Raw genomic sequence first — 24,292 nt, forward strand, 5'->3', positions numbered from 1 at the left:
GTCATTTATTATATAGTTCTGAAAGTGCTCGAGCAGCCCCAGCTCCGACGCCACTGTAATTCTCATTGATAAATCGATGCACTCAACTCACATCTAATTCTATCAATATTCATCAATAACGAAACTGGTTTTTAAGTGCGAAAACCAACTTTGGTGTTAAGAAAACGTCAAAAAAATGGTTTTTTTTTTATCCAGTCAGGTGTCATAATCCGACATAGATCCATAAAAGTATTTTTCTTTAAACTCTAGAAAAAAATCTCAGGTTGTTTCACATTCGGCGTAAAACGAACATTGGTGTTGAGCGGATTATCACACTTTTGGTGGGGACCAATCACCGTAGTGGACCATTCCATGCTTAATTGAAAGGGACAATGCAAAAGTCATTTCAAATGAAAATATTCCGCTTGTAGAAGCAAATGTGTTGAGAATAACATCGGTAAAAGCCTTTTACGAAAAGAATGCTAGAGACAGCTTTTTTCAGATATAGAGGAGAAAAAGATATCAAAGAAACATATTCTGGATAATATGCCGAGGTGAACACGGAAAGAAAAGTCACCTGGTCTATGCCGGGATTCGAACTCAGGCATCACCACCAAGAGATAGAAGGCCTCTGCAGTGTTTGCCCTAAATGTCATTCAGACTACCTAGCAACTTTGCCACATTTTGAAACACAGCATCCTATTTTAATGACATTTGTTTTTAATGCATTTTTTGAGTATAAAAAATGCAAAAACATCTTGAAAATTCCGAAAAAAAAAAGGCTATAAAATTTTTTCCTAATGGTGATTGATCACAGGGTCGCAACTTAAGTATTTGAGGAAGACTTGTATTGCCCTACTTCAGAAGTTGCCAAAATATGACAACCTCGGTCATATCATGAGAAAGAGACACAGCGAATTTTTTTCCCCTCCCAGTCAATTACGGAGGGAAGAAAATATATCGTCCTTTTTTTCTCTCCCTGAGGAAAGAAAAGTAAGTATATATAGGGTATATATTGTGGGGTTTTTTTTGTGTAGGGAAAATACTTTACCCTTTCACTTCCAGGGTTACTTTGAGACCTTATTTTCTCCTCCCTTTTTTTTGACGAAAGTGGCTTAAAATCCACATTAACATGCGCTGAACATAAAAATCATTTGCGACGCTGTGTTCCATTGCGAAAATTGTTTGTCTTAAGGGATACTGTCTCCAAGGGCGTAGCGAGCAAGTTCCCCCCCCCCCCCCAAAATGTGAGAAAATGACCGAAAATGGGAAAAAGATGCCCAAATCTATTGTTCTATTACTTTGGTCCCCTCGAACAAAATTTCTGGCTACGCCCCTGACTGTCTCCCCCGATTCTGGAGGAAACTTTTCCTACTACAGGGTGTCCCGGAACTCTAACGCCAAAATGAAAGGCAGTAGGGTTCTAGAACACACACAAACATAAAAAATACACATAATCAAGACGAGAACTAAAAAAAATGACTCATGTTTAATCGAAACATTAATTTCTCTCAGCGAATAACGATCAACATCACCACAGAAAAATGTACAATCGCGCGAAAAAGAAAAAAAAAGTTAGCAACATCTTCACAATCAGTATTTACAAGTACATAGTAATTGCTATTGCACATCCATGTTACCCACAAACATTTCTATATATACACACACACACACAAAGCAGATACATCCATCGCAACATTTCCAGACATGAATCTAAAATTCCAATAAAACATCGAGTTTCACACACGGCCGTGTACGATATTTATGTACATACATATACATAGCATATTGTTATACTGTACATAGTCGTCTAATATTTATTTATTTATGCATGGTGGCAGTGAAATGCCAAGTAAAAATAAAGTCATGAAATGTATAGGAATTTTTTTACACTACAATTACACCGAAAGTATAGCTATTTAGGTATGTAAATATACAGTGTGACTATGAATTTATGGTTTCAACATCTGCGTTTACAGCATCGCAACATAAGATACTTCAAGGAAAAGATTAGAAGCAATAGGAAGATTCGACATGGCCAAATATGGCTAAAATCATGTTACGTAATCATGAAAAATCGGCAAAGCCAAGAATTGGGACGAACGGGCCCCGATTTTGATTTGAGGGGGGGGGGGCTCTAGAAGTAAAAGAACTTTAGAGGCCCACCCATTCGGTTGCTTAGCGAACTTGCATTGCTTAAATTACAGGGCCCTGGGCGAATGCCACTGTTGCCCATGCAGAAATCGGACCCAGAGCACGAGTAAAATCAAAAATGTTTGGTTAGTAAGTGAATAAATACGCATTATTTAAATTTGAGGGCGAACAGAACTAAATGCTATGGGTTGAATGCGGATTGACACGTAGGCTACACGAAGCACAATATAAAATACTTTAGCGGCAATATTTTAAAGCACCCTACTGCCATCTAAGGATGGATGACAATGCAGTTACAGAAGAAAAAGCGATGAAAACAATGAAGTAGCTCTTAACATTATGAAGAGATAACGCAAAAGTAGAATCAACTCGTAAAAGGCCATACGGCTCATCATATACGCAATTGAATACACACAATGAATGGATATAAATCACGTGATAACTACCAGAAGAAATAATAACGATAACTATAAAAAGACTATGAGGAGAAGAGATCAGTAAATCCTTCTCCATACCGAATAAATGCATTATAATGTACATAGACGAATAATGTACAGCAAGAAGCTCCCGCATCCTCCTGCAGCAGTGTCCCCCAGGAAGAGATTTTTGTTGGGCCCCTTTTCTCGACCCCTTCATTGTGGGAAAAAAATTTATTCCGGCCTTGAGTCTGCGAGCTTCCTCCATGTAGGTGGCATGATATACTACAGTCATTTAAAATGCATTGTAATATACAGCAGGGTGTCCAAATCCTGGAGCCTTGACCCCAGGAAAGACTTTTGTTCGGCCCCCAGGCCAGGATTTTTGCTGACTTCCCCATAGTGGGAAAAAATCATCTCGGTTGTCTGGTCTGGAATCCGTCAGCATATTCCATGTGAGAAAGAGGGCAAGATGTAGTCATGTTAGAATGCATTGTAAAGTACTTACATAAATAATTTACATTAGGGCCCTTCTCACATCCTGGAGACGAGTTTCCAAGAAAGAATTTTTTTTAGGCCTTCAGGCGAGGAATTTCCACTGACTCGTTTACAGTGGGGGGGAGGGGGATTTTTCCCAGGGTCTCCAGCCTGGAGCCTGTCAGCTTCCTCCATATGGAGCGAGGCGGGGCATAATGTACAGGCACGTAAAAATCCACCATAATGCACAGCAAGGCCTCCATATCCTAGAGCCATGACCTCAGAAATTTTTTTTGTTTTTTTTGTTGGGTCTTTAGGCCCCGATTTTTTTCCCGACCTGTTTAGAGTGGGAAAAAGATTCATCCCGGGGGGGCCCCCAGCCTAGTCTACCACCAGCTTCCTCTATGGGGGGGGGATATACAGTGATGTTAAAATGCTGTAATGTACGAAGATGAATAATGTACAGCAGGGGCCCACATCTTGGATCCCAAATCCCAGAAAGGGATTTTTGGTTGACCTCCATGGAAGCCAACCAGACTACGATTTTCCCTTTTATAGTAGGGCAAAAAAGATTCATTCCGGTGCCCTCGGCCACCGGGAGTTTCCTTTATTTGGGGGCCCCACGTTAGCTCGGAGAAGAGATATGTAGGTGACAGGTACAGAGATAGAGGTTAATATGTATATAAAATAGAAGATTAAAATAAATTTATGCTAAAATTATTTATCGACTAAAAAAATGATTGTCCGGAAGGTACGTACCGAAAAAAGTAAATAGAGCTATCCTTCCCGTATGTACACGTGATCAGGTGTGATAGTGACATGATCGAGAAAATAAGGCCAGGCGGAAATCACGCTTCGACATTAATGATATTTATAGCTCATGATTTCGTTCTGTACAAGAGTCATAAATATAAAGACATTTACTTTCTAAATTCTGTATATTATGATATACATGCAGTATATACACGGGCCCCCAGCTTGTGAAACTAACTCGAGAGGGGGCTGACTTTGACACGAAAAGTCTCTGTTCATAGAGGGCGTTAGGGAAGGCCTCCCAACATGAGAGTCGAAGATGTTTAGTTGGTCTCGGTGAACTTTTATTTTTTAAAAATTTTAATTTGACACCGTTGCTGGCCTTCTTAACAGCAATACTGCACTCGGTATAGGGAGGAGGAGGCTCTGCTTGGCTGGAAGTGTACCAACATTTACATACTTACACTCGAAAATCACGACGTTAGGTCTTGTTCTCGTTCGTGAAGGTCCTCTACGGACTTGGAGGTCTCCGGGTAGGCCCCTCATAAGTTCAGGAGCCCTCGGACTCCCATTGGGTCCAGTTATTCCCCATCTGAGCTTGCCTCAGAGAACTGTTTGAGTCCGAATTCTGCATATTAATTAGAACTAATAGAGTAGAATGCTAATGCCCCTATTGCTTGTTTCACTTCCAACTAATTTCATTTCTGGGCTTTCTATAATAGGCCTTTACTTACTTATTCAGGGCCGTCTTAACGAGTTTGGGGAAATGGGGTAAAGCAGTTTTCAGAGCTCGAAATCAAATTTATTTAAAACACAAATCTTTTAGATGCATTTCAACAAAAATCATGAGTAATATTTGACCTCCACTTATCCCGGGGCCCTGGGCAACGTCTTCTTTAGTCTACCTCGTAGCATAAGAAATGCTACGAATTCCGAAGGTAGAGACCAGGGCCCGACTTTGACTTGAAGGGGGTCCTGGGTAAAGCAGGCATTAGAGAGAACTCCATGACTTGAGTCAATGATGTTTGGTTGCTTAGTAAACGTATATAGCTTGAATTAGGACCCTGGGGTAATTTCTCTGCTGCCCATGCAGAGATCAGGTCCTAGGGGTAGCAGGAGCCAAGGTCAGGACACAACATTGTATAGTTATCGCCAAAACAGACTTTCAATTGGGAAGGCCCTGAACAAAACCAAAACAGACATTCGGGGAACCAACACGACAAGTCAAAATTGTACGGCGAATAAATGTTAGCATTTGAGATCCTTTAATGATGATCAAGGGGTCCTGGGAAAATAACCCAACTTATTCAACCACAGATTAGGTCCAGGTCTATAATCTACCTCTATAGTCACAGGAGCAACAGGCCTACAACGATACAATTATTAAACCGTTACGCTTCACTCGTAGTTAGAAAAATTGATGGCAGAGGTCGCAGCACTACACATAATAAGCATTACGCAGAAACAATTGCGCATGGAACATGGACGAGGTGCATGCGTGGTTTAGTAGTAGTAGTCTACCGTGCAGAATCAAGTCACTCCGTTGACAAATGCACAATTGACCCGTACAACAAATCAAGAAATGGAATTTCCAGACAATTTGGTCTGCACTTCCCGGGACTTGGCAGGAAAAGCACATTCCAAAAGAGCAGAATGAAACGTTGGTGGTGGATCATCTCCTCTTATTCTTCTCCCACAATTCATTTTTTGTTGTTATGCAAACTCATTTCACGTGACTGAATAGCAGATAACATGGCAACCAGGAGGTGGGATGGTGATGGGAAACGAGAATTGCGTAACAAACACATAAAAAAAAAATAACCTCTTTTGGATCACGCATGTTTCTTAGAAAAAGACGGGGAACAACAAACCTGGCCTGCAATAAGTTACAGGTTTTTTTTTTTGCTCATTATTCTGAGTATAAAGTCAGAAACGACATCCCGTGATGCGTCATTAGCGGGCTGCGATTCAACGACTCATAGTCGGTTATAATAATAATAATAACGTCGATAGACGAAATCAAGGTCATGGAAAAAGTCACAATAAAACCTCCGAAAAGCTGTATTTGTTTTTTAAATTCGAGAACCAGTTATTCGTGGCCATAAAAAAAAAAAAAAACGCATTTCCCCTTTAAAACGAATTGACGGATTCATAAATTTATGAGAAGAGAATGATTTTTACATTTTGGGCGGTAATTGGAATGTCGGTAAGGTATTCTAATATTGCAGCTGCGGGACAGGCTCTAAGTGGGAGAGGTCAAAAGAGCCCCAGCCCAGGACAAATCCAAAATTTCTTTTAAATATAAATTTACTATTTAAGGATACGGGGACCTGAGGGAAGGGTCACCAAAGATACCGGCTACACTGCGACTGAGTGGTGACCGGCAATGTCATTTTCGTATTTCAATAAATTTCCGGAGGCACCCGAGTTCCTATGGGACAATATTGAAATCACCACCAAACATTTTCGCAACGAAATAATGTTTTTTACTTGCTGAGATATATCTCAGGAATTGCGTATAGTTAACGTTGCGGAAGATAGGCATTCGGGTTCCCCTTAAATGATCTACAGACATGCCGCGAATCACTTAGATGCTCTGGAACTGTGCCGAATCTTAATTAAGTGATCTGCGAATATGACGCTGGTGACTTATGTGACCTGAGAATGACCAGCGGGTCACTTACGTTACATGGAAATATGTTGCGGACCACTTGAGTAATGTGGAACTGCACCGCGGGCCGATTCAGTGATCTATAAGTATGCCGCGGGTTAATTGATCTGGAACTGCACTGCAGCTCACTTGAGTGATCTGTAAATTGCGAGCCACGTCAAATGACTTGGGGCCACATTTGGCCCACGAGTCATGGATTAAACCATAAACGATGTAGAGCAGCGGTTCTCAACCTTTATTGACCTTTTTGGTATACAATTTCTATGGCGGAGCTCCGTAAGCCTATATTTTATTCATTCATCAAAGTAACTGTGTGATTTATTTTTACCGTTTAAAAATATTTATAACTACTTTTTTAAAATTTACTGATTTTTTATATTTTCCTCGAGTGGCCGAGGAGCCCCAGGGAGGAGCACCGGTTGAGAACCGCTGATGTAGAGGGTCACAGAAAATATCTTAGCTCACATCCTCGGACTTCAAACTGGACTTGAGAATAATGTAGATGGATTTCAAGTTATCTCTCGCTCCCAACAGATTATAACACATTCACGTAGCACACAGTGAGGATATAAAGTCTATTTCTTTTATATTTTTCTAAGGATGAAACTGACTGGATAGTTGCCTAACATTGTTCAGCTCGAGTGAAATATTGCCACTTACTCTTCCTCTATATAACACCAGCTGCCAAGAAAATCGCAGCTGTTCCCTCCTATTCGATGAAAAAATTCCACGCACACACAACAACACAGAGATGGTAAACTTGCTTGAACTTGATCTCTAAAACTTCCACACAATCCAACGGAATCACTTGGCTCTGCCGAACATGTGCTAGTGTGCATTCAGTTTTCCGGGGTATTCTGTAAAATTAACTTGGTTAGAAGAAGCATAGCAGCACCAGAGTGGGTTTCAGTGTGATAATTTTTGTCGCATCACAGTCATTTTCTGCACACGAGGGTTATTTAGACGGGGACATGCAAATTTATTGCCTATTCCGAACGTCAACGTTCGACATTTTGCCCTTTCTTTCATAATCGCCGAAAGATCGGTGTACTAACCCCTCGGTGTGGGACTCCCTACGGTAGCAATCGTTTTCTGCAGTCATGTTGTTGCCGTTTCTGTTGTACCGGCGACAACATGTTTCAAGTACTTCGACACCTAACTCAAATGAGTTGATCAGACGTGAAACCGTCAATTCAAATCAGAAAAATACCGCTTTCTACGTATGCAGTTGTGCAGAGTAAATTTTGATACGCGTGAAAGTTACCACAAGAGAAAGCTCCCGCAATGACTAGCAAAAGATTAAAAAAATAAATAAATACGGTCCAGTAGGCGTGAAAACATCACCCACTCTTGTCAAAGCAATTACAGCATGGGCGAAACCAATCACTCTTCTTCCAAGTTGTTTTGTTATTTCAGAGACCGAGGCAATAAAAACGGGAGGAATAGTAGTATTATACTGTACCAAGATAGGCACGAAACAATTACGTAATTGAAAATAGACCTATACTTAATATTAGGCTATAGTTAATTTATTCCCATACAAATTAGCTAAATTTTATCCGGATGATCATCCGGCTTATTGATCTGGGAATTTTAATTTTTCTTGAATCATTCTTGATTATTATTTTCGCAAATATTACCATGTACAGCGATACCTCAGCTAAAGAAAACTTCGGCTTACGAATTATTCGGCTAACGGGCATTTTATTTGATATAAAATGCGTGCGCTCCCATGAAACAACCGCGTCGTGAGCTAAATTTTCGTGCCGAAATCAAAATGAATCCAATGAGTGAGTAAGTGTTACTTGAGTAAGATTCATTTATTTCTACATCGGAATTACTTTCCATATTCGCTTTCTTCTTTCTCTTTTTGAAAAATTCTGAGCCATTTTATGTGAAATGAATGATTAAGCTAATAGAAATGCATTAAAAAACAATATAATAATAAGCCTCAGACTTGAATGGTTTCAGTGCATATACGGTGTAAGACTCTTAATATCAAAATTGAACAGTCTGGACATTCTAAGAACTTATCTTTTCCATCTGCATGTGTGTGAGAGAGAAATGAAATATGTGACATAGCGCACACACACACACTTTTTTTTTTCACTATGCCTCATAAACCGACTACATAGCGTACATAGTGTAAAATAATTCTTTTTTGATTTTTTTCATCTTCTCCCTTCAAGGTCTCCTTCGTGCAATTATGGAGTTTTGTTATCTTGGCCTCTTCGGTCCGTATTTGTGTTTTTTACAGTGCTTCTTAGAGTTTTATGAAAATTACTTTTTTGACATTTTGGGCAGTTCCTATACCGAATCACATGATTTTCTATAGAAATCTATGAAAAACCGCGTTTCGGCTACGAATGTGATTCCGGAACGAATTGTCTTCGATAGCCGAGATATCATTGTATATGATCAAATATCCCCCCTTAATCGGTAAATGACGTTGAAATACGGCATAAGCTCCCTTGCACGGAAAGAAATACTGCAATTAGTAATTGAAGGAAATTCAGAGAAAGGTAAAAGCATGCGCTGCTCCGAGCATTAGAATGAGATCTTCGAGCAGCGACCCTAAAGATAAAAATGTAGGGGGAGCGAGGAACGCATTCATAATTTCACCCGTTTTATGAAAAATTCTTTAAAAAAATCCATTTCTTTTTATGACTAGAACAACAATGGAATAAAAGAACAGTAAAACTAGTACAGCCAAAATAAAAAAAATCGCCCCCGATTCTCGATTAAAAATTTTTTACAATACTGTTGATTTAATAAATAGAGAGTTCGAACAATCTTCTTATTTTTTTACCTACCGAGCCTGGGGCGACCACCGATAGATGGCCCACTTCATTTCCCACCCTACTCCACTGGTTGGAAATTGCCGTGTGGCGATATATGACCGGAGTTGGTATGCGGTATGATAGTGTTCCACTATGCAGGCTCTGGGTTCAAAACCCGACCTGACCACGGTTATTTCTCGAGGCATAAGCAAAGATATCTGTGACGTCGGAGAATCTGTTCGAACTAATGATGTGTTCGATTCCCCGTTACAACATTAAAGGACCGGAGGCACAATCTGCTTCAAATCTCAGAGAGATATCGAAGCGCCCCCGAAGGATGGGTATGTCCAGATTTTTATTAATTTGTGTGTCTCCGTTACAACGGCGCCAATCACAGCTGGTGATTTCAAATTTCGATCGACATCAATCTTTGCGTTTAAATCTCCAAATACATGGAAAGACACTACATGCATTAAAATATATTATCTACTTTCAAAGTACATATAATGTTACAGTAGTGATGGTGACATGGTTCACAGTACAAAGAGACACACACACGAGATCAAGTAATGACTAAGCCTAAACCAGTGGTTCTGAACCAGTTTCAAGAAAGCGGTAAATCCGTTTGTTTCAACATCTCACAGAAGAAAAACATTTATAATTTTTTACAAATATATGCCTCATAATGCGAATGAAGTAAGCTGATGAAATGTTATCAATTCTTAGTTAATTGCATATTTTTTTACTAATGCTTCCAGAATACTAAGAATGGTAATTCAGCACGAATCACTGGCGTATTCAGGGCAGTGCCGTCTTAACGCACGGCCCGGAGGCCTCAAAAAAAGAGGGGCCTCAGAAAAATAAGTAGTTGAATTTTTCGAAAATTTGCCAGGTAGGGTCTCCAAAAACTCACTTGGCCCGAGGGCCCCATGACGATCTTAAGACGACCCTGATTCAGGGCCTACCCTTTTGGCCGGGGATATAGTGAATCTTATCATACACCGTATTTCGAATTCTCGACCTTCAGAAAATAACATTTTGGAAATTGAAGGATATTGATTAACCCTTCAAGCGGCAACGACGAGATATCTCGCCTTCTTAAGAGCCTCTGATTTTAAAATTGATAAGCCCAGACATTTTCTAAAGTTTATTTCTCAACGAAACACCTCTCTCTATACCCCGTCCCTTAGCTTGCACCTGCTGAAAATCGGAAAAAAGCCTACTTTATTTAAAAAAGATATGGCCTCTTACAGGGTTTTAGAGATTTCTGCTGTGCCGCTTAAAGGGCTCTTAATAAAGTTTTTCCTATCTTTCAAATATTTCTCCTTTGATCACCTTGTGGTTGGGGGGAATACTCGAAGGCCGTCTTAACTGTGTCATGGGCTTCCAGGTAAAATGATGGTACGGGGGGCCCGTCTTCTCTCCGGTTGGAAGCACATATTTCCTCCATAAAATGATTGCACTTGATCTCATTATCGTGAGGATCCTTATGCACTGGAAGCTTCGGAGCCATGCGTTAGGACGACTCTAGAAGAACTCTCATGTCCTCCTTTCCAATATAATGTGACAGTTAAACAGTAACCCTGCATAAGATCACGTAACCGGGTTAGGACAGAACCACTGCTTTAGACGTAATTATGTTTAGAAGGCATAAAAACTTTGTACTTCAGCAGCGTCGAAAAGCAGCACTAGCTTAAATGCATGAGCGTCGCGGTACGAAAATTTAAATATTGGCGTATAAAAATACGTCGCAAACGTTAACTATCAATATCGACAAGCACGCATATACTCGTACATTTAATGCTAAACATTTTTTTTTTTTTTTTTGTAATGAAAAACTTTGGGTAAAGAAATCAGTTAAGAAGCATTATGCACACCACGAACTATATTCTTCACCCCATGGGAGAAATTAATATATTGTCCATTTTTTTGGCAGCACATATAATAGCAATATGGAGTGGAGGTTCAGGTTATTGTGAATCGTCAGTTCTAAGGGAATAAAGACAAAAAAAATGGCAAAATTTACTTTTTCTATACTCTAACTTAAGTATCTCCAAGGTTCGCTCTACACGTTGAGTAGTTAGGAAAAAAAAAAAAAAAACACAGCCCCTAGAGCAGTGTTTCCCAAAGTGGGCAATATCGCACCTCTGGTGGGCGATGTAATGGTCCAGGGGAGCGATAGAAGCTGTGAGTATAACATATGATCCTATGGGTTCACTTGAGTCGGGGGCGATGACAGAAAATGGAACAAAAAAGTTTGGGAAACTGCCCTAGAGCAAGGGTGCTCATGCTCAACCTTTCGAAGAGTGCGGGCCACTTCATTGGTTTGTAAACGTGTCACGGGTAACTTGAGTAGTGACCTGGAAATGTTCCGCGAGTCGCTCAAGTGCTTTAAAACTGTGGGGTGGGTATCACTCAAGTGCTCTTTAACAGCGCCGTAAGTCACTTGAGTGATCTGTAAATATACCTCGGGCCACTTAAGTGTTGTGGAATTGCACTGCGTAAGTGCTCTGGAACTATGCCGCCAGTCCATTGACGATCTCTGTTAATGTGCAGCGGGACACCTGAGTGATCTAGAACTGTGTCGTGGGTCACTAAAGTAATCTGTAAATACACTCACTTAAGTGGTGCTGAACTGCACCGCAGGTTACTTAATTGATTTGTAAATGCAGTGGAACTGCAGCACGGGCCACTCAAGTGATCTTGCACTGAGTCACGGGTCACTCAAGTGATCTTGCACTGAGTCACGGGTCACTCAAGTGATCTTGCACTGAGTCACGGGTCACTCAATCGATCTGTAGATATACCGCGGGTCACTTAAGTCCTCTTAAACTGCACCGCAGGTTACTTAAGTAATTTGTGAAATTTCCGCGGGTCGCTCAAGTGCTCTGGAACTGTGTGCCGTGGGTACTTGAGTGATCTGAGAATGTGCCACTGGTCACTTAAGTAACCTGTGGTGCAGTTCAAGATCACTCAAGTGATTTGTAAAAGTGCCGCTGGCAGCTTAGGTGCTCCGTAACTCTCCAGCGGGCCTCTTTAGTGATTTGTAAATATAGCGTTTAGTTCATATTTACAAAATTAAGTTTCAAGTCTCGGGCCACATCAGATGACTGCGAGTGCCATGGGTTGAGCATGTATGCCCTAGAGGCACCTATAGGACCTCGAAAAAGAGTAAGGTTTAAGAAGTTAATGAACCACTAATGCAATTTTTTTAGATTTCTCGAAAACTTGATATTTTTGGAGACTGATTCCTTACTTAAAACTGACGATTCAATTGATCCAAAAGGAAATTATTTACTACCGATACGTTTCGCTTTGAGCAAAACAAAACTGCGCATAAATAGTGCATTAAAAACAAAAACCTACGAACAAAACAAATACGACCGGGAAAGATACACTGACTAGTTCGAAACAGTTACTGGGAATGAGCTGATATAGGAAGGATGTATTGCGACGCCATTTCTACTCTGATATGAAAGATTATAAATCAGTGTTCTTCAACCCTTTTTTGCAAATTGCGCACCGGAGGAAGTAGTTGAAAAATTTCGCGGATCTGCGAGAAATAATTGACGGACGGGCAAATAAATAAATAAATGTTAGAAATCGTTTGAGGACTGGCAAAAAGTACTGCAAATAGGAGAAATAATTTGCAGACCGGCAAAAAATAAATAGGAGAAATAATCTGGGTACCGGCAAAAAATATCGTTAGTAGGAGAAATAATTTACTAACTAGTGAAAAGTGAGTGAATAAGAGAAGTACATTTGCAGACGGCATAAAGACAGTGAATAAGAGAAATAATTTGCAGACTAAATAGGAGAAATAATCTGAGAACCGGCTAAAAATAAATAGGAGAAATAATTTGACTAGCGGCAAAAAATTAATTAATGCGAGAAGTAATTTGATTACTGGTGAAAAATAAATAAATAGAAATCAGTTGCAGACCTGCCGTAAATAAAATAAATAATTTGCAGGTGGGCAAAAATACCGCTAATAGGAAAGATAATTTGAGGACCGGCGCAGAAAATTAGTACATAGAAAAAAGTTGCAAACCGGGCAAAAAATACATAAATGGGAGAAATAATTTGCGGACCAAAACAACAACAACAATAAATGGAAGAAATAATTTGATTACGGCAAAAAATACCGTGAATACAAGAAATAATTTGCAGACCGGTGAAAATAAATATGAGAAAACATTCTAAAACCTGCTGAGACGATGGTAAAACAGAAATAAAAACCAATATATAGAGACTGCGTAATACTAAAATTAAAATTATGTAACGACTATATGAATCGGGCGGAATGTCCAGAGAACCGGTGAAATTCCCACGGAACCAGTGGTTGAAGAACACCGTTAAAAATTATTTTAATGGTTAAAGCTTGATCTATAATACCGATCTGACGTATATTCAATATGATTAATAATAGCTATACGTACAGATACTAAACACAATGAGACCTCTCTGAAGGACCACCTCGGTATATAAAGGAGCCAATGTTTTCCGATATGAATTTCCCCCATACCTTACCTCTATCAAACGACTAATTGATTGGTGGTATTACTGAGGAATGGAGGATGGAGTTCATAGAGAGGTCTTACTGTATATACACGGCGATTATACATACTTACAAAACATTTTGGAAAGTTTGATAAATTTCCTTAAATGTTTTATCACTTTTACCGGCGATTACGCACAGTACCAAAGTCTATCTAGGAGGCTTTGATAGCACCCAAGCGCCGTTGGTAAAATTGATAGATTTCCCTAAATTTACTAATTTCCCTAAACACTTTACATGATAATTATGCATAATACCCAAGCGTTGCGCTGCATGACAAATCGCACTATATGATATATACTGTACATGATAATTCATACACGTATTGTATCGTTATATCGGGTGTACGATCATAAAATTTATTTTAATTTTGTCATGGTCCTACTACAGTCGAATCTCCCGTTATAACGAACTCCAAGAGATCGTAGAAATCACTTCGTTATAACGAAATTTCGTTATAAAGGAATTCCAGGATATTTAAAAATGTCCCTACGTAAACTTATCTGGGGGATTAGAAAGTGTTCGTTAAAACGAGATTTTCGCTGTAACGGTATTCGTTAAAACGGGATTCGACTGTATATTCATCACACACACACTAGACTCATTTAGAATCCTTTTCATATGTATCAAATTTACCAACGACGCGTGGGTATTATGAGTATTCGACGGTAAAAGCGATAAATTTATTAAACTTACCAAGATGATAGATTGGTCAAGTACGCATAATAACCGATTTATCATATTTAAATAATATAATAACATATAAATGAAATGAAATACTTCAAAAATTCAAAATTATAAAAAAACAAAAAAAAAGGCAAACATCATAAAGGGTGGGGGAAGGAACCCGAGTATGCACTTGTTGATCAAGTACGACTTAGTTAAAAACTCACACATACGTACAGTGTATATGTACACATTGATATAATTGAAAATATTAAAATGAAAAAAGTACTTCTCCCGGTGACGAGTTAAAAAGGTTCTGATGATTCCTTCATCATTATGAAATATCACTTTTTTTTTCGTTCCCCCAGCACTGTATTTGTTTTTGTTTTATCCCTCTGAACTTGGGAACGAAGTGGATGACTTTCCTGAGCTATAAAATGAAGCACAAAATCCACATAATGACTCTTTGAGCACGTGAATCGAGAAACGAAATCGAAACAGATGAGACCTGTTCCGATGAATGAATGAATAATTAGTTCATCGTTTAGAAGAGAAAAAAAAGAGTTGGGAGGAAAATATAACATCGATACGCCATCATCGATTTTAACTCTTCAATTTGAAATCGATTCAAACGACATCATCTCTCAATGGGACCTTAATAAACTTCCATCAGCATCTCGGTTCCAGAGGTAGAAACGCTAGTCGACTCTGTAATATAAAAAAAGAGAGAGGAAAAGTTAGAAATTACGTCGTGTATTAAGTTTAATAATCATGATGTTAATTGAATAAATGCTTGGATATTTGTTATGGTAAATGTGATAAATCGGTTATATCAGACAACCATATTAAGGTAATGAGAATATATAGTTATTAATGTTTGTATGAATTTTTTTTTATCAATTTCTTCAAAATGTGAAATTATATAATCAGTGCCTTCTTAACGCATGGTCTCACCCGGTCACGGCCCAGGGGCCTCAAGTGGGGCCTTGGAGACTTAGGGGCAGCGGAAGTGTTTTAGACCTGCAGGTGCTTGACTTGACCTTTAAATAAGAAATTTTTGATTTCTGCATCAATTCTGAGAGTGGTAGTAAGAGTCCCTGCTTCAAAATACATATTCCATTATACTATTACCTATGATGTGGTTACCCACAATTTGTATCAAGACCAAGATACAAAGACACCCTCCCCCCCAGATATTGGCAAAGATCAGCCTATTTCAAAAACTGATGCTTCGAGAGTGTGTTTACTTGCACAATTTATGCCATGACAATGAATTAATTCAGGAAAAAAAGATACACAGAGTTTGTGAACATATCATAATCTAATATATATTCATTAAAAAATATACACAAATATGTCAAAATGAGATGGGTTATAAACGCCAAGACAAACATCTTTTGTAATGTAATCCGGAATCGCAATCCACTGTATGGAAACCTTTCTCATACCATGAGGAGCGAAAGAGAAACTTCTTTCCAGAGACAGGCAATTGCAGAAGTAAAAAAAATAAATTATTATTTTCTGTCTCCCTTCCCCCCCCCCCCCCCCCCCCAGAGGACTGGAGGCTTATAAACAATCCCTACATTTCTAGCTACATTGTAGATATTTAGCGCATCGTGATTGGCTGAAACGAGTGATGAACCGTTACGTCACTCATGATGAAATTTTTGCTGGCGACGTTTAACAATAGCTACATTTAATTGTGCTTGAATCCAACATCCACCACTGGAGTAATGGTTATAGTACGAGAATCCAATACCGAAGGTTATGTGTTCGATTCGGTCTGAAACCCATCCAAATTTTTTTCCCATCCTTCCATCTTTGCTGTCATTTACTGATTTACTAAAAACTTTTTCCATTTTTGTTTGATTTAATCAAATACGGTTCACGTGCATCGAGAAGACAGTAATAACGCCTCGCAAAGCGAACGCCCAGCTATCATTTACTGATCCAATAAAAAATGCTTTCATTTTTCGTTGATAAACTTTGAAATTCAGTTTCGCCCAAAACTCCGCCTCTCGTGACGTCTTGCTAGATTTTCTACTCTCAGTAACCAATCACCGGTGTGCTAATGCTTCTTGTGGTACTAAGGAAGTAGGGATTGTAATTACGCGGACGGGAGGGTTGAGAGTGATATCTAGTTGAAATTTTCGAAAGTAAGCATGCCTCGCTAGGTAGGGGCTCCTCCCTCAGCCGTGAGTATCCTGGACCACTAAGGATACTCTTAAGACGGCCCTGTATATAATATAGGAATATAAGCCCAGGGTGAGAACTTCAACGACTGAATTATGTGTGTTATCTTTTACAATATCACGCATGGCTTATACCCAAAGCCTGCTTCTCATGAGTTCAGGCACATATGAATTTATGGCCCTTCCCCACGCCTCTGTTTCAAAGAACACTATGCATGTATAGTGTTCCTTGAGTCAAAGGCGGGGAGGGGCCCCATACCTATAGTATGAAAGGAAGCCAATTTCAAGGCCCTGAAAATTTATGGACCTTGGGCACATGCCCCGTTTGCCCATGCGAAAAACAGACCCTGTTTTATATCAGAGCTTCCCGAACTTTTTGTTTTACCGCCCCTTCTTCAGCATTTCATTTTCTCATTCATCCTCCCCCCACTTCTGCTAACACATAGGACACTAATATAATCGTAGCTTTAACCGCCCTTCAGGGGGCAATATTGTCCACTTTGGGAAACACTGGTCCGCCGAAAACATGTCTCGTACGGGTAAGATTTGTGTTTCGAGCTGCCCCCGATTTCGAGAGCCAGTTCTGAGAAACGAATCTCTCGTTATCGAGTTGCGACGAAGTTGTCAGTGAGTGATTAATGAATTTAAACAAAACCAATCAAAATAAATAAACAGTGATCACAACACGTGTCAACAAATAGCGCGAGAAGATAAGTGCCAGATCATACTCGCGTGATAGCGAAGCCCACTCAGAGATATCACCGGACATTATCAATTTCTGAAGTAGTGCGTAGGTTCCCATCGAAACCTTCATCTGAACTAACAGATGAAATTGTAAACATCACAAAATGTTTATAAATACGTACTTCACTTTCTTTGGACTGTTTTCATTCAAAGGAGGGGTGGGAGAGGAATAGGCGAAAAATGCTAGATCCTGGCTTAATCGCACATACCACTAATTCCGTGCTGATTCGTCTTTTTTTTTCTTTTCTATGAAGGAATTCATAAATAGATGAGAAACGCCGAGGCCTTGGTTTCAAACCGAAAAAGATTTCTTTCAAGATGGGAAACATCTTTATTTATTTATCTGGCTCTTCCCAAGAGTCTATTTGCTCCGAAAAACGTTTCACGAGCAGAGATGGTCGTAAATTATCACATGCACAGCAGCAAACAAACTCCGTTATAACTCGAGGAACGAAGCCAAACGCACGTCCACCCAAAACAGAAACTCCCTCTTCTCCAGCTGAAGTTTTCAACACGGCGGAAAACTAAAAACAAAGGCATCTCTGGGAACCCTTCCTTCACGGGAAACAGAATTTTTATTCATTATGGTAGAAGTGTATTCTTGTTGATATTTAATTTTTTTTAAAGTTTTATTTTATTATAAGAATAAATTGTGAATTATGGACAAAAGGAAGGTTTTACCTGCACTAAAAATATTCTTAAATTTTAATATAAATTGCTGGCAGGCATTACACACTCAAATGTTTTTTTTCTCAATACAAATTTTTTTTAAATTTAAGGAACATTTCAAACATCACTCATTCAAATGTCTTGAAACTTTGTGTCTCTCAACACTCGTGTTACATACCGTAAACTGGGGTGACTTTGTACCGAGGTTCCGACTATGTGCCATTCACGGATTTTAGGACGCAAGCACTTCTTGGGAGCGTATGGATGAACAATCGGTTTCTAAATTTTTCATGCCAATTCAGGAGCTGTAGGTGACTCACCGAGAGCATTTATTGCATCATCTGCTGTCAGCTGTTGTCTAGAGAATTTTTTAGGTTATATTGTGATTTGCACGAAATTTTTCAAGTACGTGTAAACCTCTCCTGGTGCAGACAGTGTGTGTCGTGGACACTAGGTAATTTAATATTTCTATGTGTAGAAGTTACTTACGATAATAAATACCTATTTGAATTGTAAAAATACTGCATTTTGGCAGAAATATGACGCATAAACGAAAAATGGGGATTCAGGTGGTGATTTTGTGCTACCTGTTTTTTCAGGGTTTTTGCCCTTTTTTCACTAGTTTGTTATTGTCCCAGCAATGGTTCGCAAGTATGTGTGGAAGCTGGGTAGTCGAACCTACCGCAATTACTCAAATGAAACACTTGAAGAAGCTCTTAGTGTGATAAGAATCACACAGAGTGTGATCATATCGGCGAGGCGTGTGTAAGGGCCATGAAGAAAGTTGGAAAATTTTACTCATGGCCTGACCCAGCTGACGAAATTTGGTATCCGAGGTGCCGAATCGAAATGAAAATCAAAAAACCTTGACTTAATAGCAGGGACAACAACGTAGTAGATTCGAAGAAATGAATGCTATATTTTTATAGTGTGTTATTTTTTAAGAACAGCCTTATATTTTCTAGTTTTAAGTCTTCTTTATTCTTGTTAATGTTTCGAAGATTTAAAATTTTTCATGAAAAGTAAAAATAAATGCTTTCTTTATTTAAAAATCAAACTGATTTTTTATGTTTCAGAAATTATTTTATTAAAAATTCAAAAATGATCTAATTTTGGGCAGAAATAATTTTTCCAAACGGTTCCAAGTTACCAACCAGAATTCAATAAAAATGGGTGTGCCAAGCGAAAAAAAAAATTCGCTGTCCTTTTCTTCGTAATAATAATTTTTTTTTAAATCAGAAATCGAGAGCTAAGATGTGAGGCTACCTTTAGTAAAATCCCCAGCAGCCTAGGCCACTGAGCTATAAGTAAACTATAAGCTTTCCTTATAGCTCAGTGGCCTAGGCAAAGCATAAGGGAAGATATCAAGGAAGCGCCTCAAAAAGTGGCGCAAAGTCATCTTGGTATACGGTACTTTAACACGAGCTTTTACGATTTTAATTGATGGTTATTTTTGTTTATTGAATTTTAACTTTAACAACATACAGCTTTTTCATAAATCACCAAAATTTACCCATATTTTGTGCCATAAAAGTTTTGTAAAATAATTTTATTGAATAGTCCTCGTGTTAAATAAAGTATGTAACATGTAGACAATTAAAGTTGCTACATCTCCTTTATCTCAGAAGGACACGGAGGGATAGACGTATGTGGGTACATCCTATTGATGAACAGGGACCTTCATATGGTGTTTATAAGGGTATTTATGGCAAATAATTAAAAATATTCCATGCAAAATCCACTTTAAAGGTAGCCAAAGATGCGGGCGAGTTCGACCCGGACTCGCGTCGTATGAATAGCTCCATATAACCCATAGACTTAAGATATAAATAAGACTTAAGATATAGTATTATTACTCTGTGATATAACCTAATGTACAAAACCTGTATGTGCGGATGCGGAGACCGCACTTAGGTTTTTACACATGCGGACGCCGCATCCGGACCCGCATGAACACTTCCAACTTGCGGGCGCATTATGTATCGTCTGAAAGGCTCCGTATGTACCAATAGTTAAAGCTTCTTCAGGACCCGCGTCCGCATCTGCTCCGTGTGAAAGGGCCCTAAAAGGTGTATTTTAACGATAATTCTACCACACATTGGATGACATTGGCGCATTTATTTAGCCTGATCAACATCGAAATACCAAACATTAATGGCGCATTCAGTGAAACCCACGGCGTTAATCCCGAAATGTCGCAAGATCGGTCAGGGGTGCTGTGTGACGTGTTCGAAAGTCAAGGACAGAGCACTTTTCAACATAATTTGACAAAAAAAAAAAATTATACATCATAGTTTCTCAAACTTTTGCGTTCATCTCCCCCTCCTCCCGTTCAGAATTTTTTTTTCTTATCGCCCCCCTTCCTTTCTGAACGATCCCATAGGACTTAATAGGAGTATTGTATCCCTAACTATTATCGCACTCCCCGGTACGCTCCGCATCACCCAGGAGGCGATATTGGAAACACTGTTATACACAAACAGCGACAAAATTATTAATAGAGACAATTGCAATAGGGGCGATCACCCCTCCCCATTCAGTGAAAATGTTTTATTTTTGGCGTAGGCGGTCGGGTGGAGGTGGACATTCAAACACCCTCCCCCCCCCCTGTTTACTATGCATACTCTCGGTAATTCGCCACCCCGTTCGACTTCCTGTATCCGCTTATGGCTGTGATTCCGTATAGTTTGTCACGGCACTTTAAGGTGCCAACGAAGTGCCTGTGAGCCACGAGATATTTAAAATTTCTTAAGGGGTACTCACATTTTTCCTATCATATTTCATTCAAACCCTTTACTTTGCCACATCTGAATTTTTCTTACAGCACTCTGTGGTCCCCTTAACCATATGCCATAGCTTCCACATTCCATTTAATTTTCAGACGTGTCTTCCCCTCCCTCCCAGAATATCCGAGGACCCAAAAGGGGACAATGCGACTTCAGTTTGAAAACCACTGGAGTCTAGCGTAATTCAGGACCGGGGCTAAAACATTTTGCGGTACTGCACGAAAACAATTTTGCGGAACTCTACAATACGTGTAAATTTTCCAAACCTCCTAAAACGATTAAGGGGTGGGGGGCAATTTACCCTCCCACCGAACATTCTAACCCGTTTTATGGGATTAAATACAGAAGTCTTTTCAACGTTTTTCTTGTCGCGAGCACTGCCTGTACCTAACCTCAAAAAAAGAGCACCCTTACGACAAGTTGACACACATCAGAATGATTTCAATCCTTGAATGCAGTTTGTAAAGGAAGTTCAATTGGAAAGTTGATCAAGTGCTCGTGAGAATGAAATCGGACATCGAGCACTCCGGATGTTTCAGGGAGCACCGTGGTGCTCATGAGCAACGGGTTGAAGATGTCTGAAGATTAAAATATAGGGTTTCCCCCCCCCCCCTTTGAATCTTTCTGGATGTGATCCTTTTCCATGAGATGAAAATATAATACTAAAAACTTCATATCAATTTTTTTAAGTATGGTATGAGGAAATGTATTTTCATTTCAATACATATATCTTCACTGTTTTTTTCCCCCATTGATACCACGAAACATGCCCACAGCATAGAATATATGTATAAAAAAAAGAGAAGAGAATTCCGATTTATAAATGATGTAGTGTATTTGTTTCGTTTTCACGATTCAGAAATAAAGTTTGGCAGACGGATTACCTTTCCCAGCCTAGAGCACGTTTCGTTGTATTCTCACAAGAATGGAGTCACGGACCACAGAATTCAATCAGATCGATGAGAGAGTTTCGTTCGTGGATCCCGAAGTGAAAGTTTAAGAGCAAAACCAGCCATGCTCTACCCGATCCATCAACGATAATGGTACACACACACTCGCGAGAAAGAGAAACGAGACAAAAGTGCAGTAGACGCATGCCGCTTAGGGGTCATTCAAGTATTACGTCAGCCTCGGGGGGGGGGGGGGGGGGTTGGGATTTGCTGACTTTTGATGACAAGGCAGGGAGGGGGATTTGAAGGTTGCTTACGTCATCAACCACCCCTTTTTGAAGATATGAAACATTCTAAGCTGCTGACGAGATTTTGCTGACGGGGGGAAGGTCAAAAATGGCTCAAAATCTGCTTACGTAATACATGAATGGCCCCTTATTAGAATCATGGATAATGTTATTATTTGGGTATTGTTATTACTTTCGGTAAGTACGGAACGGAACGAACCAACCAATATCATAACATGTGAAAAAATTCGTTCATAGTTATCAGGACTTCGGTTTAAGTTATCAATTTTTTTTCGTCGAAAGTTTTTTTCTTCTTTTTTGTATATTTTGCAGCTAAAGTTGAACCAGACTCATTTTTTTCCGTATACGTTATCGTTATTAATTTGCAAGACCCTGTAGGAGGTCGCAAGGCTCCCTATTGACCAAAATTTCCGTGCTCAGTTCATAATGTCCTAATAGGGTTGTAATAGTCGCTATGATCCATATACATGTAGGGCTGCTCTTGCAATGGCTTTTCTTTAGTGAAGGTATGTGCAAGTAAAAAAACTCCATTACTTCGGTTCATATTCAGTTTCTTTCAACTAACGACAATCCCAGTTCTTCGGTCGGAAAAGATTTTCACAAGTGAATCTATGGAACGTACCGTATAGTATCGTAATCCGCGACACATTAGACAGTTCCGTTCCGACTCCTTACAATTTCTCAATAGAAAAAAGAATTCTAACATGTTGGGATGGGGGGGGGGGGGGATCCTGTTTTAGAATAATTAAAAAAAATTGCACGATTTAACATTCTTGGAAACCCTGTTATGTTGGACAGAAAAACGGAGTTCCATACGTCTGTCGATCAAACGGGACATGTAGTGTCATCGTAGTTAGAACCAGAATTTTTTCGGATATAGTTATGAATAGGTCATTGTTATCAGAAACCCTCGAGTGCCGAAGTGATCACATAAAGCACTGTACTTTAGAAAAAAAAGGATTATATGAAACCATCACACTTTGAGAGAAATGTAATGAAATCACTCCTCAGGGGGCAAGTTCATTTTCGCATTTGAGCCATGTGGTTCCTACACAACTTCTCCACAAGTACAACGAACTGCCGGAGTATTTTATGTCTTCTGAACTTGAAACCGATCTTTTAGACTGGGTCTTCTCATCAGCACGAATGCTGTCGTATTAAACATAGGAATCCCTTCGCATTTGCCAAGATAATTATTTTTACCTCTATAAAAATCCAGTTGAAACCACCCCTTTTTTAACCACACGCACAATGCCAAATAAAACACACTACGTAATTTTTTCGACAGATTGTTGCGTTGAGGGCTTGCCGTTTCCATTGTTTCCCCCCTGTTGTTGTACAGCATGTAGGACGAGGACATTTGTGACATCAGTAATTATTATGTAACCAGATAACGACCTTAGAGTTACGACACAATAACAGCAGTAGCAGCATATACATAACACACGCGAGAACCACCAGCCAAGGTTAAAATTATACGGAAGGAAAAAGAAACTTTAAAAAAAGAAAAAAAAAACTTCCAACTGCAGAATTTAGCCACAAACTGCAGAAATCTAAAAATATCTGAGCGACCCATACCGAGAAACATCAACAAAATCGCAGAAGCAAAGGATGCGCGTAAGCTGCTGGGAAGTGTTTTTGTTTTCCTCTCCAACCATGTGTTTTCCCTTCTATTTTGTTTATCAGAATGCACGGAATTACAGGGAGAAAAAGAAACACCTAATTAAAGTAAATGTGGCAATCAGGTTCGTGAGCACTCCTGAATTACATACCTCAACCATGAATCAATTTTTGAAAGCACATAATTACGTGTTTCGACCATATGAATGAGGTATCTACATGCAGTTGATCAGAACCAATACTATCTATAGCAGAAGGCCTCTGCGCAAAGCTCGTGACGTCACTGAAGAAGGTCATCTAACCTATAGCCATTGGATATAGCAGGCCGACGCATGCGCAAATTCTTTACTTCTTTTTCGTAGTATGTCCAATGGCTATAGATGAGATTACTTTCCTCAGTGACATCACGAGGAGGATTTCTGCTATACATGGTGTTGTCAGAGCCCAGAGGAGCCAGTATGATGAAAGCGCGCTCTCGTGTGGTGTGGTGGCAAGATTCTCGTCTACCACCGTGAAGGTTGCTGCCATGGTCCCAGGTTCTAACCTGGGGAAGGATATAGGTACGATATTTTCCCTAATGAGCTTAAAGGCGCGCATACATTAGCGCGCAGATCATGCAATGAAAGCAT

General features: G+C 39.4%; 1 protein-coding gene across 2 annotated transcripts in view; it reads right to left on the reverse strand.

The window, feature by feature from the left end:
• Positions 1 to 1,449: 1,449 nt before the first annotated feature.
• LOC149087774 (ATP-binding cassette sub-family A member 2-like) overlaps positions 1,450 to 24,292 on the reverse strand; it is a 167,783-nt gene continuing 144,940 nt past the window's right edge. For both annotated transcript variants that reach the window (XM_089231689.1, XM_089231688.1), the window contains one exon: positions 1,450 to 15,162. In XM_089231689.1, coding sequence (XP_089087815.1) covers positions 15,124 to 15,162 — 39 coding nt within the window. In that variant the 3' untranslated portion in view covers positions 1,450 to 15,123. The remainder of the gene's footprint in view (positions 15,163 to 24,292) is intronic.

The sequence above is a fragment of the Pholcus phalangioides genome, unplaced genomic scaffold, assembly GCF_987345545.1.
Source record: "Pholcus phalangioides strain wild (caught in Gottingen) unplaced genomic scaffold, Ppha-v1.0 ptg000004l_1, whole genome shotgun sequence".
NCBI lineage: Eukaryota > Metazoa > Arthropoda > Arachnida > Araneae > Pholcidae > Pholcus > Pholcus phalangioides.